Source organism: Branchiostoma belcheri, unplaced genomic scaffold, assembly GCF_001625305.1.
Source record: "Branchiostoma belcheri isolate BF01 breed outbred unplaced genomic scaffold, Haploidv18h27 scaffold13, whole genome shotgun sequence".
In the NCBI taxonomy this organism is placed as follows: Eukaryota; Metazoa; Chordata; class Leptocardii; order Amphioxiformes; family Branchiostomatidae; genus Branchiostoma; species Branchiostoma belcheri.
This window is the reverse complement of record NW_017802713.1, coordinates 1,985,527-1,998,807: the sequence shown is the minus strand read 5'-3', so window position 1 is coordinate 1,998,807 and position 13,281 is coordinate 1,985,527. Positions and strand designations below refer to the sequence as shown.

The 13,281-nt window shown below is 41.8% G+C and overlaps 2 protein-coding genes across 2 annotated transcripts in view; one reads left to right on the top strand and one right to left on the bottom strand.

Annotated features, from left to right (window-relative positions):
• Positions 1-182: 182 nt before the first annotated feature.
• Positions 183-5,066, top strand: LOC109463951 (cysteine and tyrosine-rich protein 1-like). The gene is made up of 4 exons (XM_019760866.1): positions 183-362; positions 2,017-2,163; positions 3,451-3,584; positions 4,545-5,066. The coding sequence occupies exons 1-4, from the start codon at positions 296-298 to the stop codon at positions 4,779-4,781; spliced, it is 585 nt and encodes a 194-aa protein (XP_019616425.1). The 5' UTR covers positions 183-295; the 3' UTR covers positions 4,782-5,066.
• Positions 5,067-6,789: 1,723 nt separating this feature from the next.
• The window catches only part of LOC109463864, a 9,812-nt gene continuing 3,320 nt past the window's right edge, over positions 6,790-13,281 (bottom strand). The window contains exons 3-5 of the mRNA XM_019760736.1: positions 9,178-9,336; positions 8,143-8,262; positions 6,790-7,017 (exon numbers count right to left, since the gene is read on the bottom strand). Coding sequence (XP_019616295.1) covers positions 7,007-7,017; positions 8,143-8,262; positions 9,178-9,336 — 290 coding nt within the window. The 3' untranslated portion in view covers positions 6,790-7,006. The remainder of the gene's footprint in view (positions 7,018-8,142; positions 8,263-9,177; positions 9,337-13,281) is intronic.

The following is a 13,281-nucleotide window of genomic DNA, read 5'->3' as shown; positions in this document are numbered from 1 at the left end:
TGCTGACACGTGTATGTTTACAAAACCAATATTGATGCACCGTGCAAGTTATTCTCTTCTGGCACCGGGCCACGTCGGCCGCACCTTAGGTTTCACACCGCTCAAAATGGCCGCCCAGCCGTCGCCATAGCAACGTCTGACGACACAAAGCCTACAGCAGTTGTCTTTCAGACAGTGTAAAGTTACTTTGTAAACAAGGAAACTGCGCAGGGGCTTCTTGTTGGACGTCTTGTTGTTGAAGTTCTCAAGAAATCCACGTTTTTCTGAGGAAACACGAAGTTAAAACTACCAAACTATGGTCGGGAAGGGAACCTATATTGTTGGGTTCCTTCTGTTGGCGACCCAAGCTTCAACAATCGCAGGTAAGGTTGAGTGGAGATCTCTTCATGTTTACCGTGCGAGTGGGGCTAGTTCTGCTATGGTCTGGACATATCGCATTACCCCTGTACCACTCTCGACCCTCCACACTAACTACATAGAAGGACACACAATCATACAGTGGGATTGAATATTTAGAGAAGAAAATCTTGCGACCCAAACTTCAACAATCGCAGGTGGGTTGAGTAGAGATCTCTTCATGTTTACGAGTTTGCGAGTGGGGCTAGTTCTGCTATGGTCTGGACCTATCGCATTACCCCTGTACCAGTGTCGACCCTCTACACTAACTACATAGAAGGACACACAATCATACAGTCGAATTGAAGATTTAGTGAAGGAAATCTTGTCTCTGTGGTTTTTCTCACCTTACTGTGTGACAGAATGGTCGATTTTGAGTTGTCATGATGCTAGTTGTGCGAAAGTACTAGTGGTCAAACCGGTCACCCATACCACAGAAAGGTGAATTGTTCCAACTAGTACACTTGTGTAACTAGAAGGACACACAATCATACAGTTGAATTGAACATTTAGTGAAGAAAATTGTGTCCATGTGGTTTTTATTACCTTATTGTGGGACAGAATAGTCGATTTTGAGTTGTCATGATGAGATAGTTGTGCTAAAAGTGGTCAAACAAGTCACCCGTACCACACAAAGGAGAATGGCGAATGGTTCCAGCTCTAAATCTCTTGTTGATAGTTTTGAAGCACACGAGAAAGAATGTACATTTTTCACAGTTTATGATTCCATGTCATGCGGAGATTTATATTTATAAAGGACCATGTTATAGATCCTAGACATGTCTTAGGGTTTAGATATCCTTCTTCTAAATCAGAAGTCATGTTTTAAATCACGGTATGCACGCTACAGGTGTATACGTGTGTACATGTACGTGTAAGGCTGTCTTCCGGCAACTAAGCAGTCCTGTATATGAGAGAACTTTATTGACACAACAAAAGTACAGCGACTTTCGTAAGGTCTAAGACATGTAGATATACAGGCAAATACATGGGTACAACGAAATTAACCTACGTACAAAATAAGAGATGAGTTAACTAATACTACATGTACTTGTTCTAAGGTCTAAACGTTCTTTGATATATTTACCTATTTGTACTTAATTGTCGGACACATACACTTGTCTTGTAGGCCAATTTAAGGAAAATTTGATCAGCCCCACAGTGTAATCAATGGTGAGAACAGGGCAACTGTCGTATCTAGGTCAGCTATTCCTTGTTGTGACCTGCACTAAACCCAGCGGGTATTTATGTATGTATGTATGTATGTAATACCATGTATGTATGTATGTATGTATGTATGTATGACCTGCACTCAACCCAGCGGGTACGTATGTATGTACTAGTATGTGTTTGTGTATGTATTCATGTATGTATGTATGTATGCATGTATGTATGTATGTATGTATGTATGTATGTATGTATGTATGTATGTATGTATGTATGCATGCATGCGTATGTATGTATGTATGTATGTATGTATGTATGTATGTATGTATGCATGTATGTATGCAGTATTCATGTATACATACATGCTGGCATATATATACATATGTATGTACAATAAAGACTTTTACATATTCATTTATTACACACTGATGTGACATGTTGTCTACTCCACAGCATATCTCTGTAGCTGGGACGAGTACACGTGTACCAACCTGAGATGCGTCCCAAACAGGTACAAGTGTGATGGCGACGATGACTGCAGGGACAACTCGGATGAGACGGCCTTGGCTGGATGCTTTAACTGGAGCGGTACCTATACCAGTGAGTCTTATTCACCAATGTGCGTGAAGGGAAAAACTGAAAAATGGGCAAAGAAAAGCTGACAAAAGAGAAAGACGAGCAAAACGCTTAAAATCTTCGTCCTAAACAAGCCTAACCTATGCTTGGAGTTCAGACTATTTTAATTATCCTCTACCAGACGCGAATGAACTTGATAGGACGACTTGTTTGTTTGTTTGTTTGTTTATTTTCAGTTTGTACATAAAAACAACAATATGTGATAACTTACGATTATGAATAATGTGCGGGGCAACGCAAGAAGCCTAGGGGCTTATCGAAGGGGTTACCCGTATATTTCATTTCCTAAATTACTTTTACAACATTCTGACTTCTGACAACTTTTAGACAACCTCGTCAACCGAGTCCAAACAGTGACAAATAACCTTGCTAACGACTAACTCCCAACTATGGTGTTTAAAAGGTAGGAAGGCCAGCGCCATTGTCGGCAAGGCATAAGTAACGTGTGACACAGAAAAATCAAATTTGGCTCAAGGTAAGCAAACATAGGCCTTGGTTACTGTTCGATGCGGTGTCGACGTCATGGCACATGAAATGCGTCCTTTTCGTTCCCAAACCTGTGACATGCCTAATACTTATTCACCAGTTTCCCATGCCCAGAATGCATTGCGGAAACAGGGGTCTAAACCTCATTTGCATAGGACAGGAAGGCATCAGAATGATCGTGTTGACGTTAAACAGCTTGTTTTTCACTGTGTTTTGAGGTGTTGTGGCATTTTACGCTCAACGTTAATTTAATTACTATGGGTTGAATCTGACGACAAATAGAGAATGAATTTTTTGGAATATGTGGTTTGTAACGTTATAGTGGTAATGCGATGCTTATGTTGAAAAGAACACAAAAAACTTCATTCTCTATTTGTTGTCAGATTCGACCCATAGTAATCTAATTAATGTTGAGCATAAAATGCTCCAACACCTCAAAACACAGTGAAAAGCAAGCTGTTTCACGTCAACAGGATCATTCCGATGCCTTCCTGTCCTATGCAAATGAGGTTTAGACCCCTGTTTTCGCAATGCATTCTGGGGATGGGAAACTGGTGAATTAAACAACACAACTGTACTGTCAGTAACGTTATAGTGGTAACGCTACTGTAACAACGTTTACAAACCACATGTTCCATGTTGAAAAGAGCACAAAAACTTCATTCTCTTTTGTTGAAAGATTCGATTCATAGTAATTAACGGGCGCTAGAGGTTTTGACCAATGTTATACGTACTAAACGTTTGTGTTATGAAATTTTTCCGTAGCCTGGTACTGGACTCCGAGTGTGGGGACGATCATCGGGATAGTGTTCGGAGTGATCAGTTTCATCGTCTTCGTGGTGGTGGCGTCGTACTACTGCTGCTGCCGGAGTAACAACACTACACGGACTAGCGTCGTGGTGAGTAATCTATCAACTAGGTAGATAACCTATCAACTAGTTATCAAACCGCAGTTTCATACATTAGGCCATGTTGGTTTGATTACTAGCATATAGATGACATCCTCTGGGAACCCCAAAACTGATGCGAGCGTGCGAATAAAAAATGTTTGGCAAAAAAGTTTCAATTGCTTTCATTATGAAATCTACGTGCTCATGAAGGTTGAACAAATGACACAGAGTATGGTACGGCGAATAATCTGCTACTAGTATTCAAATTCATTTCTTTACATTTTCGTCTTTTTCGTTTGATTTTGGCATTCTACGACATTGGTATAGTTTTCCATTTTTTTTTTTGCAACTTACGGTATATATTTGCTCATTTTGGAACTATTTTGTACGATTTATGTATGTAACAGTATGGTTGAAAATTTTTGAAACGACCGAAAATTCATGCGCGCCCATCCATATAATCAAATCAACATGACCTACATTTACTTCTGTTCGGCAACGCACTAGGTTTCAATGGACACACCTCTCATTGCTAAAGCATTTGGCATAACGTCCGACAGAGCGAAGTACTAATGTTTGTACAGTATTGACCTAGCGGTCACAGTACGAAACGCAGGCGAAAAGGGACATGGTTAAATATTTGTTGTTGCCCCTTCTCGTGCCTTCTTAGGATCAGCAAATTTGCGTTTAGGATACATTGTATTAAATTGATTTCCTTCGTTCGCACACAAAAATGAATAATGATCAGGGATGGCATACTTCACCCCTTTGCAACCCTTCCACTCCAACAGACAAAACGATTGATTGATTGATTAATTGGTTAATTGATTGGGGATGTACAGATGGAAATGCTGCGCTGTGAATGTTGGAAGTCACAAAAACGCCAAAACAGTCAATTTTGCATAGATACATACACTGTAAATATATATGTAGTATCTGTCTTAACTGAATAACTGTCCTTTGTTCCAGGTGCCGACCCAACCAGCCACCGTGGCTTACACGTCGAGTAGCCAGACCGTGTACACCCAGCCGGGAGGGTACGGTTACGGCCCGCCTCAGGGCCCGCCCGCGTACGGCTCACCCCCGGCCCCGGGCCCGCCTGCCTACTCCATGCCTCCCGCCGGGCCCAGTATGGCTTCCCCTCCTATGGCGACGTCACCCTACAACAACGACCCCGCCTACCCTCCCACGGCGTTCAAACACTAGAACTCTAACGCGAAAACCAGATCTTCAGTAATGGTGGTCTTAATTTGCATATTGTGTGGTCTTAATTTGCATATTGTGCGGTCTTAATTTGCATACTGTGAGGCCTTAATTTGCATATTATGCTGCTTTAATTTGCATATTGTGCAGCCTTAATTTGCATATTATGCGGTCTTAAATTTCATATTGTGTGGCCTTAGTTTGTATATTATGCGGCCTTTATTTGGATATTGTGCGGCTTTAATTTGCATGTTGTGAGGCCTAATTTGCATACTAAGTACAAATACTGAAATGCTTAATTTCATTCGTTATCCCTCAAAACATGGGGATAGACACCAAAATTATTCGGATATTCGGAACTCTAACACAGATATTGACGAAAACCAGATTTTCAGTAATATGGCCAGCTTGATTTGTATATTGTGTGGATTGTCCAAGGATGACATACCCCAGAGGTAAAGAAACAGTGAAAAAAACTTTGTACAGGCGGCATTTCAGCTTATCGGTCCCTGCCACCAGACCAAGTGTTATCCTATTTTTCTACATTCTGATGTGTGTTGTGAATAGTACATATTACAAAATGTAACGTTAGTTCTAAGTGTGTTGGTCTAGTATTACAAAAGGAGAAGGTGACATTTATGTGAATTTGATGTAAAAAAACAGAAAATAACAAATTGGAAAAACGTCATCGTCACTGTGTCTATCTGAAGTCACATCATTTCATATTCTTGAAGCTGCTCCGCCAAATTCACATAAAAGCCACATTTTATAACCCTGATTGTACTGTTACATAGTACTAGTATTGTGATTGAGAGATTACTTTGAACATCGTTCTGTTGATCCAGCTAAAAACCTTACATACGCATCTGTATACGATGTTTCAAGTTGTGAATGAATGTGAGCCACATTTTTTTCATGTAGGGAGGAATCCTAGGGATATATTAGACAATATGTCTTTTGGTATGACTACAAAAATATTAGCCTGACTGCATGATGCTTCTTTTAGACTAAAAAGAATATATATTTTTAAAAAAATAGTTTCATCAGGTTGGTAAAGTATAGGATACAGGAGTTTTCTTTTACGCAACCAAGATAGACACCGAAACGTCAGCAAGGTAAACTATCTTTGATGTGTAAAAGAAAACTCCTATATCCTAAAAAGAATATAGTTCACACGTTTTTGTTATCTGTTTCGTGTCCCTTTGGAAGTAAATATATAGGACATCTTGCCATGCTGTATATATGATATGCAGTTTTTCTATATGAGCCACACACATTTGAAACTCTTGTCCAGTTAACCCAAGAAATGTGCTCTGTAAGAGCGATGTATATATATTAGCATTTTGTTTCATTTGATATATATTTTAAAACAATTTGATGTTTGGACGACAGTCTGACTTTGTGTCATCAATGTGTATCTCTCTCTTTTTTAAATTTCGCCACAGTTTGTGACGGGTGCTAATATCTGGTCTATAGTCCATGGGCCAGATGAAATATTGGTACCACCTGAGCTGGCAAATTCTCATTATGCTTATTGAAAAGTAGCTAGGGTCTGTGGAATATATTTTGACATGATAGCCGTTGCAGTGTGGTAGCTTTGACCTTGCTATCTGACCTTGAACTTTTGACCCCATATGGACCACGTTCTTTTGCACTTAGGCCACAGCAAGTAATTTTTATGGATGACATCAGCGCGCGCATTAATTTTCGCCTGATTTTGGGAAAAACAAGAAATTTTGTTGCCCTCTGACAGTCGTCAACACGCCGAAAATGGGCAAAGATGTCTGTTGCCATGCCGGAACATGGATGGCCGATAACTATGAAGAGATGAGACAAAGAAAGACTCTGATTCAATGTTATGTTTCTTACTTTAATGCAGTGATATGTGATGCTGGCTGTGTATATGTGATGTTCCCACTAAATCAAGACCATTTGTACAATAATTGAGTCAAAATTTGAAAATGTAGGAATCTTGTTTTTCTCGGCCCGCCTTGTTTTTTTTTCCGCCTGCTCGCATTAGATTTCGAGTCTGTGGAGGATGTCATCCATAAAATTTACATGCTGTGGCCTTATAATGCAATCTGGACCTCTGGTCCATGGACTACTACACCTTATGTTATTATGAACGGAAAGGCAGGCATGTCATCAACTTTGCTTTCAATAGATTAAATGTAATGCTTTCTTCGACGGGGCTTCTTCCTGTTCAGTCTGGATTTTTCCCGTCGGGTCTACTCAGTCCCTGAGGAAAAAGTGATATGAAGTTGAGTAGGTCTTTCGATCTAATTGGCCGAATTGTTTCTCCCCAATTGTCTAAGTATGTATATTTGTGCACATTAATTTATGTTGATTATCTGATCTGTTTGGATCTTTTAAAATTAGATTTAACAATATTGTGTCTCTTTTCTTATCTGTTCTAATCCAATCTTTATGTTCAGCTTAAGCTTAGTTTTTCGAGCCTGCGATTTAATCCTATGCGTCTCTCGTTTACTATGATTATTTCGTTTGTTTTTTTTCGGCATCTTAAAATGAAATTACATAACGTTAAGATCTATATCTATCTACATGTATCTATATTACTGGGCAAAACCCTGCATGGGGTATCGCGCCCAGGGTGTATGGCTAGTGCGGCCGGTGGGGTGGCGTGAAAAGATGAAAGTGACAAAACAAAAGACACTTTCAGTGCAAATCCCGACTAGTAAATTGAGACTATATCTGGGAATCAGGGTGGCCCATGTACTGGGCCAACCCCTTCTTGAAGGTGTTGACTGTAGGTTGTGTTACAATGCGTTGAAGTATAGACAGATAATAGATAATAAAAGACTAGAAAGGCCGACATTTGCTTTGGAGCAAATTCAGCATGGCTACACCACATTTTCACCATGGCAGGGAAAGAAGGAGAATACAAGGGAAAACAAAGTTTTACATCGATATAACTGTATGAAGTGACAAATAACTAAGAATACAACAGTTGGAAAGCTATCCCCTACATTATTAATTAGGATTTATATTTGCATAATGCAAACTGTTGATTTTCAAGATAAAAAAAGCGTTTATGCCCCGCTTTCCAATGCTTGAACAGGAAAGCTTGACATACCTACCAAAACACTTCAATGTAGTACCTACTTTCAATATGATATGGCTATGTGCAGCTGTTCATGGAGCTAACCCAAACTTTCGTGTTATTTTGCCCAAAAATGAAGAAATTGAATCCATTTAACGAAATGGCAGGAGGAGGAGAAGGAGGAGAAGAAGAGAAGGAGAAGAAGAAACATGAGGAAAAACAATATGTCTTCACTACATAGTGGTGAAGTCATGATAATGAATATAAACACAGGACATGGTTTTGAAGTATAACCATCCTCACCATCAATGTTGACTCCTCTTAGTTCTTCCACCAGTTCCTCAAGCTCCTCCTTTATCAGACCTAAGGCAGCATCTTCCTCCACTTCATCCCTCTTCTCAGGGGTGTCGAAGGTATCTCCTTCTGTAAAAAGAAGAAAAGCAAGATGGTAGATTTTGACTATTTGTTTTTAGTTCTTCTGTTTTGTTTTGTTTTGTTTTACAAGTCAAGTGAAAGTTTATTGCACAACGATTGTCACGGGTACAATGTATGGCAAACAATAAAGTCTAGTTGATATGAGTCTATCATAATGCTACATATATGGTCAACGGTTACTGTGTCTGACAGAGTGTTATAAAGAACTACTGGCTAGAAAATATTTCAACTCTACACGTACGTTCTACATTACGCTAAACTATACGCATGAAGGGTACAGTGAGCAGTTGTACCTATACAAAACATGTTCTATGACTACATTGATTACTCGTACCCTCAATTTCAAATTTACCCTAGTGCAAGTGGAACATTTTCAAATAGATAAATGTAATTGAGGACAAAGGTTCTAGAACAAGCACTTTGAATCTTGACAGATTTACGTACAAATGGCACATGTAACGGAAATGAAAAGAAACCTACAGTGGGGGTCGCTGGAAGACAGACGTAGAATGTCCAGACTGTGTATGATGTACAAAATGACTAATAAACTGGTACAAAATGACTAATGACTAATAAACTGGACGTACCAACCACTAAGTATCTGATACCAGCCCAGAAAAGAACAAGAAACAGTCATGCCTTCAAATATCGAAGTTATCAACCAAGGATTGAGGTGTTCAAAAACTCCCCATAACTATCGTAGACTGGAACTCGTTGCCACCAAGCACAGTTGGGGCATCATCACTGGAAAGCTTTAAACAACTCCTGCAATTAAATGTGTTTGAGTGTAACAAGTTGTTCGGTGTCATAAAGCTAGCTGCTGCCGCGCCGCGTGCCTGCGAAGCTGGTGTGTTACGCCGAAGGGCTGTTATACCGGCTATACCGATACAGACAGATGCTCACCATCGAGATTACCAAAGGCCCTCTCCATCTCCTGTAGTTCCCCCATTCCCAGGTCTGGAGAGGCAATTTCCCTCGCTTCCAATTCATCCACAGCCTCCTCCAGCGTAGCAACAGCATCTTGGAGAAGCTCCAGCTTCACCTGATGTTCAAAGACTTCCCCTGTTGGTAGATACCAAAAAGAAAAGACATGTAGTAAGACTCTGACCCCTCCATGCCAACAATTTGGACTGGACAATGCCTGGACTGGACAATTTGTACTTTTTGTAATTATCATTATTTCTTAATGTTATTTAATTAGTTACTGTTTTTTCTTTATTATTATTGCCATTATCATTATCTATTGTATCCCAATTTTACTGTTTGTATGTGACTGTTGTGTTTTGATGTGTAAAACAGGGCCCCATTGAAAAGAAGTGCAATCACTTAATGGGCCACCCTGTATAAAAATGACGGAAAATTAAATAAAACTAAATAAAAGTTACACGCTTCTATATCTTAAAATGGCTGCCTGTTGTCTATCTGGTACGGCTTCTTGTTGTCTTTGGTATGTTGTAACTTATCGTTGCATTGCCATGCCATCCGTTCGGATGTTCATGATGTCCTTTTTATGTTTTTCCTCGTGTTTCTTCTTCTTCTTCTCCTGCCATTTCTTTAAATAGATTCAACTCCTTCATATTTGGGCCAAATAACATGATTTATTTTTGGCATGAAGGTAAAGTGGGCAAGTACCCCCAAATCCTAACCAATAATGTAGAGGATAGCTATCCAACTGTTGCATTCTTAGTTATATGTACACTTCATACTTTAGTTATATCAACATAAATCATTATTTTCCCTTGTATTTCTCCTTCTTTCCCTGTCGTGTCGTAAAATGTGGTGAAGTCATGCTGAATTTGCTCCAAAGCAAATGTCGGCCTTTCTAGTTGTACTCTATGTGTTGCGTTGTTTTTTTTTTCTTTCGGCCTATAAACACGCAACATTTCCTAACCTTAAGCGTGTGCGCATGACTTACTTACTTAGGGGCTCCCGCGTCTCGTGACGCATGAGGCAGTCAAAGCAGCCCAGCTTCCTCTGTCAGCAGCCAGCCTCAAGGCTTCCTTCCAGCTCATGCTGACTGCCTGAAGGTCCCTCTCCACTGTCTGTCGCCAGTTCATCTTCGGGCGCCCCCTCCTTCTCCGTCCTTCTGGGAACCACTGTAGGATTTGGTTGGCTAGTCTGACAGGTGGAAGTCTGACAGCGTGTCCTAACCAGCTGAGCCGGCGTTTGCAAATGGTGGAGGACACTGGTTGCTGCTTAGTTTGAAGTCTGATGTTATTATTCGAGATGAAGTCATCCCATCTAATGCCCAGGATTTTCCTTAGACACTTGCTGTCGAAGGCATCAAGTCTCCTTTCTTGACTTAGTTTCAGGTGCCAGGTTTCGCAGCCATACAAAAGTGTTGACAGGACGTTGCTGTTGTAAAAGCGCATCTTGGTCTTGAGGGACAGTTTCTTGTTTCTCCAGAGTTTGCCCAGCTGGTTAAATGCTGCTGAAGCCTTACCAACTCTGCAGTCAAGTTCTTTGTCCATGTCACCATTGCTATTGATGGAGCTTCCAAGATAAGTGAAGTTTTGAACTATTTCCACTTCCTTCCCATCAATGAACACAGATGTAGGTGGCGGATGAGATCCTGTCAGCATATTCTTGGTCTTCTTGCCACTGATGGTGAGGCCTATTCCTCCTGCTGTGGAACCAATCTCGCTCACTAGGGCCTGGAGGTCCTTTGTGGATTCTGCTAAGCCGGCAATATCGTCTGCGAAGTCAAGATCAGACAGTCTTTGTCCTTGCAGCCATGGTATTCCTTTATCCTTAGTTGACTGTTGCAGCACCCAATCTATGGCAAGGGCAAACAGAATTGGAGACAGCACACATCCCTGGCGGACCCCAGTCACTACCTCAAACCACCCGCTGAACCCATCATCTGTCCTTACACAGCATTTGGAGTCAGCATATATGTGTTTGATGGCCGAAATGACTTTGTTGGGTAGTCCGTACATTTGCATGATGTTCCATAATGAGGGCCTGTGAATGCTATCAAACGCTTTAGTAAAGTCAATAAAGCTGATAGCCAGTGTGGACTGAAACTCATTGCACTTCTCTATTATGCGTCTCAGGGTGAATATTTGTTCCGCACAAGATCGCTTGGGTCGGAATCCTGCCTGCTGCTCCCTCAGTTCTTCGTCAACTGCATCTCTTATGCGGTTCAGGATAGCATGGCAGTAGACCTTTCCTGGGATGGACAGGAGTGTAACCCCTCTCCAGTTGTCGCATTCTGCAAGGTTGCCTTTCTTGGGGATGCAAACCACTACTCCATTTCTCCAGTCCTCTGGTACTTCCCCCCGGTTCCAGGCATTGTTGCAGAGCTGGCACATCCATTTGACAACGGATTCCCTTCCAGCTTTTAGCATTTCTGCAGTAATGCCGTCCATTCCTGGGGACTTGTTGTTCTTCAGGTTCTTTATGGCCTCATGTATTTCCGGCTCGAGTTAAAAGTCACTGGTGTCAATCGGGAGAGGTGAGAAGGTGGGTCAGTGACTGCTGGTGAGGTTGGGTCTGGTCTGTTTAGAACTTCCTTGAAGTGCTCTGCCCACCTGGCAAGCTTGTCTTCTCCTTTGGACAACAGGGTACCATCTTTGGCCTTGACAGGACCCATGCTAGCTTTTGAGTTGCCAGTGATCTTCTTAGCGATCTGATATACGGTACGCATATCATTCCGAGTTGCGGCTCTTTCTGCTTCATCAGCCTGACTCTCCAACCACTTGCGCTTGTCCCTTTGGGCGCTGCGCTTAACTTCACGGTCTTTGTCGGAGTATTCCTGATATATACTACTACTTGCCGACTTGGCCTTATGTCTCCTCTGATGCAGTGTCTTCCTTTCGTTGATCAGCTTCCAAGTTTCGTCGCTGATCCACGCTTCCCTGAGGGATTTCTTGTAGCCGAGGACTTTCTCACCTGCTTCTTTCATTGCTTGCTTAAGTTCATCCCACCATTCCACAGTTCCCGGTGGGGGGACTGCCAGGACAGAGAACCTGTTTCTCAGTAGAGATTCGAATTGGTTTTCCTTCACAGGGTCTTTTAGCTTGTTGGTGTCAAACCTTTTGGGCATGGAGGCTTTCTTCTTCTGTTTCTTTAACTTGACCTTGACTCTTGCAATGGACAGATAGTGGTCACTACGGCGATCGGCACCACGGTACACACGCACGTCTTGCAGGCATGGTACTCTCCATCCTGGTCCAATAGCTAGGTGGTCAATTTGTGTTTTAGTTGTGTGGTCATTGGATATCCATGTGATCTTATGTATGTCTTTGTGTTCGAAGAGGGATGATCCAATCTTCATATTATTTATGGCGCAAAAGTCGATAAGCCGGTCTCCATTATCTGTGCGTTTCCCATGGGCATGTGGGCCCAGCACATGCTCGAACCCCGATCTGTTACCCCCTATCTGAGCATTTAAGTCTCCCATAATGATGAGGATGTCATGACGGGGGACCTTGTTGACTACATCTTGTAGTTGCTGGTAGAAAGCATCCTTGTCGGAGTCCTCACGGTCATTTGTTGGGGCATAGCACTGAACTATGCTGACTCTTGAGTGGGATGTGACAAATCTTGCGGTCAAGAGGCGTTCATTAATGGGTGTCCACTCTTCAAGGGCAAGGCTAGCAGATTTGTCTAGTATAAGGGCTACTCCATCCCTGTGAATCTCATCTTGGCGGCCAGAGAACAAGATTATCTTATTCTGGGACGTAAACTTCCCTGAGTTAGTCCAACGGACTTCACTGAGGCCTAGAATGCTAATGTCGTAGTTTTCCATTTCCCTGATTACTTGGGCTAGTTTAGATGGTTGGTACAGTGTTCTTACGTTCCAGTAACCTATGCGTGTGACTGACTTAGCAGACAGGATTCTAGTCTTCGGGACGTCAGCTTCCTCGGTGAGGCTTTCACTGGCGTCCGTCCTTCTGTCTCCAGCCGGAGACGACTTTCCTCTTGGCTGCGTCGAAGCTGTTTTACTTTTGACTGTTTTCATAGCAAGTACAGTTTTTGCGGGGTCAGGATGCTGGCCTGACG

Bases quoted from the DNA above. Each gene is read 5' to 3' on its own strand.
- LOC109463951 (XM_019760866.1), top strand. From the start codon at position 296: ATGGTCGGGAAGGGAACCTATATTGTTGGGTTCCTTCTGTTGGCGACC. The intron at 2,164-3,450 runs GTGAGTCTTATT...ATTTTTCCGTAG, and splicing joins CTGGAGCGGTACCTATACCA to CCTGGTACTGGACTCCGAGT. The intron at 3,585-4,544 runs GTGAGTAATCTA...CCTTTGTTCCAG, and splicing joins CTACACGGACTAGCGTCGTG to GTGCCGACCCAACCAGCCAC.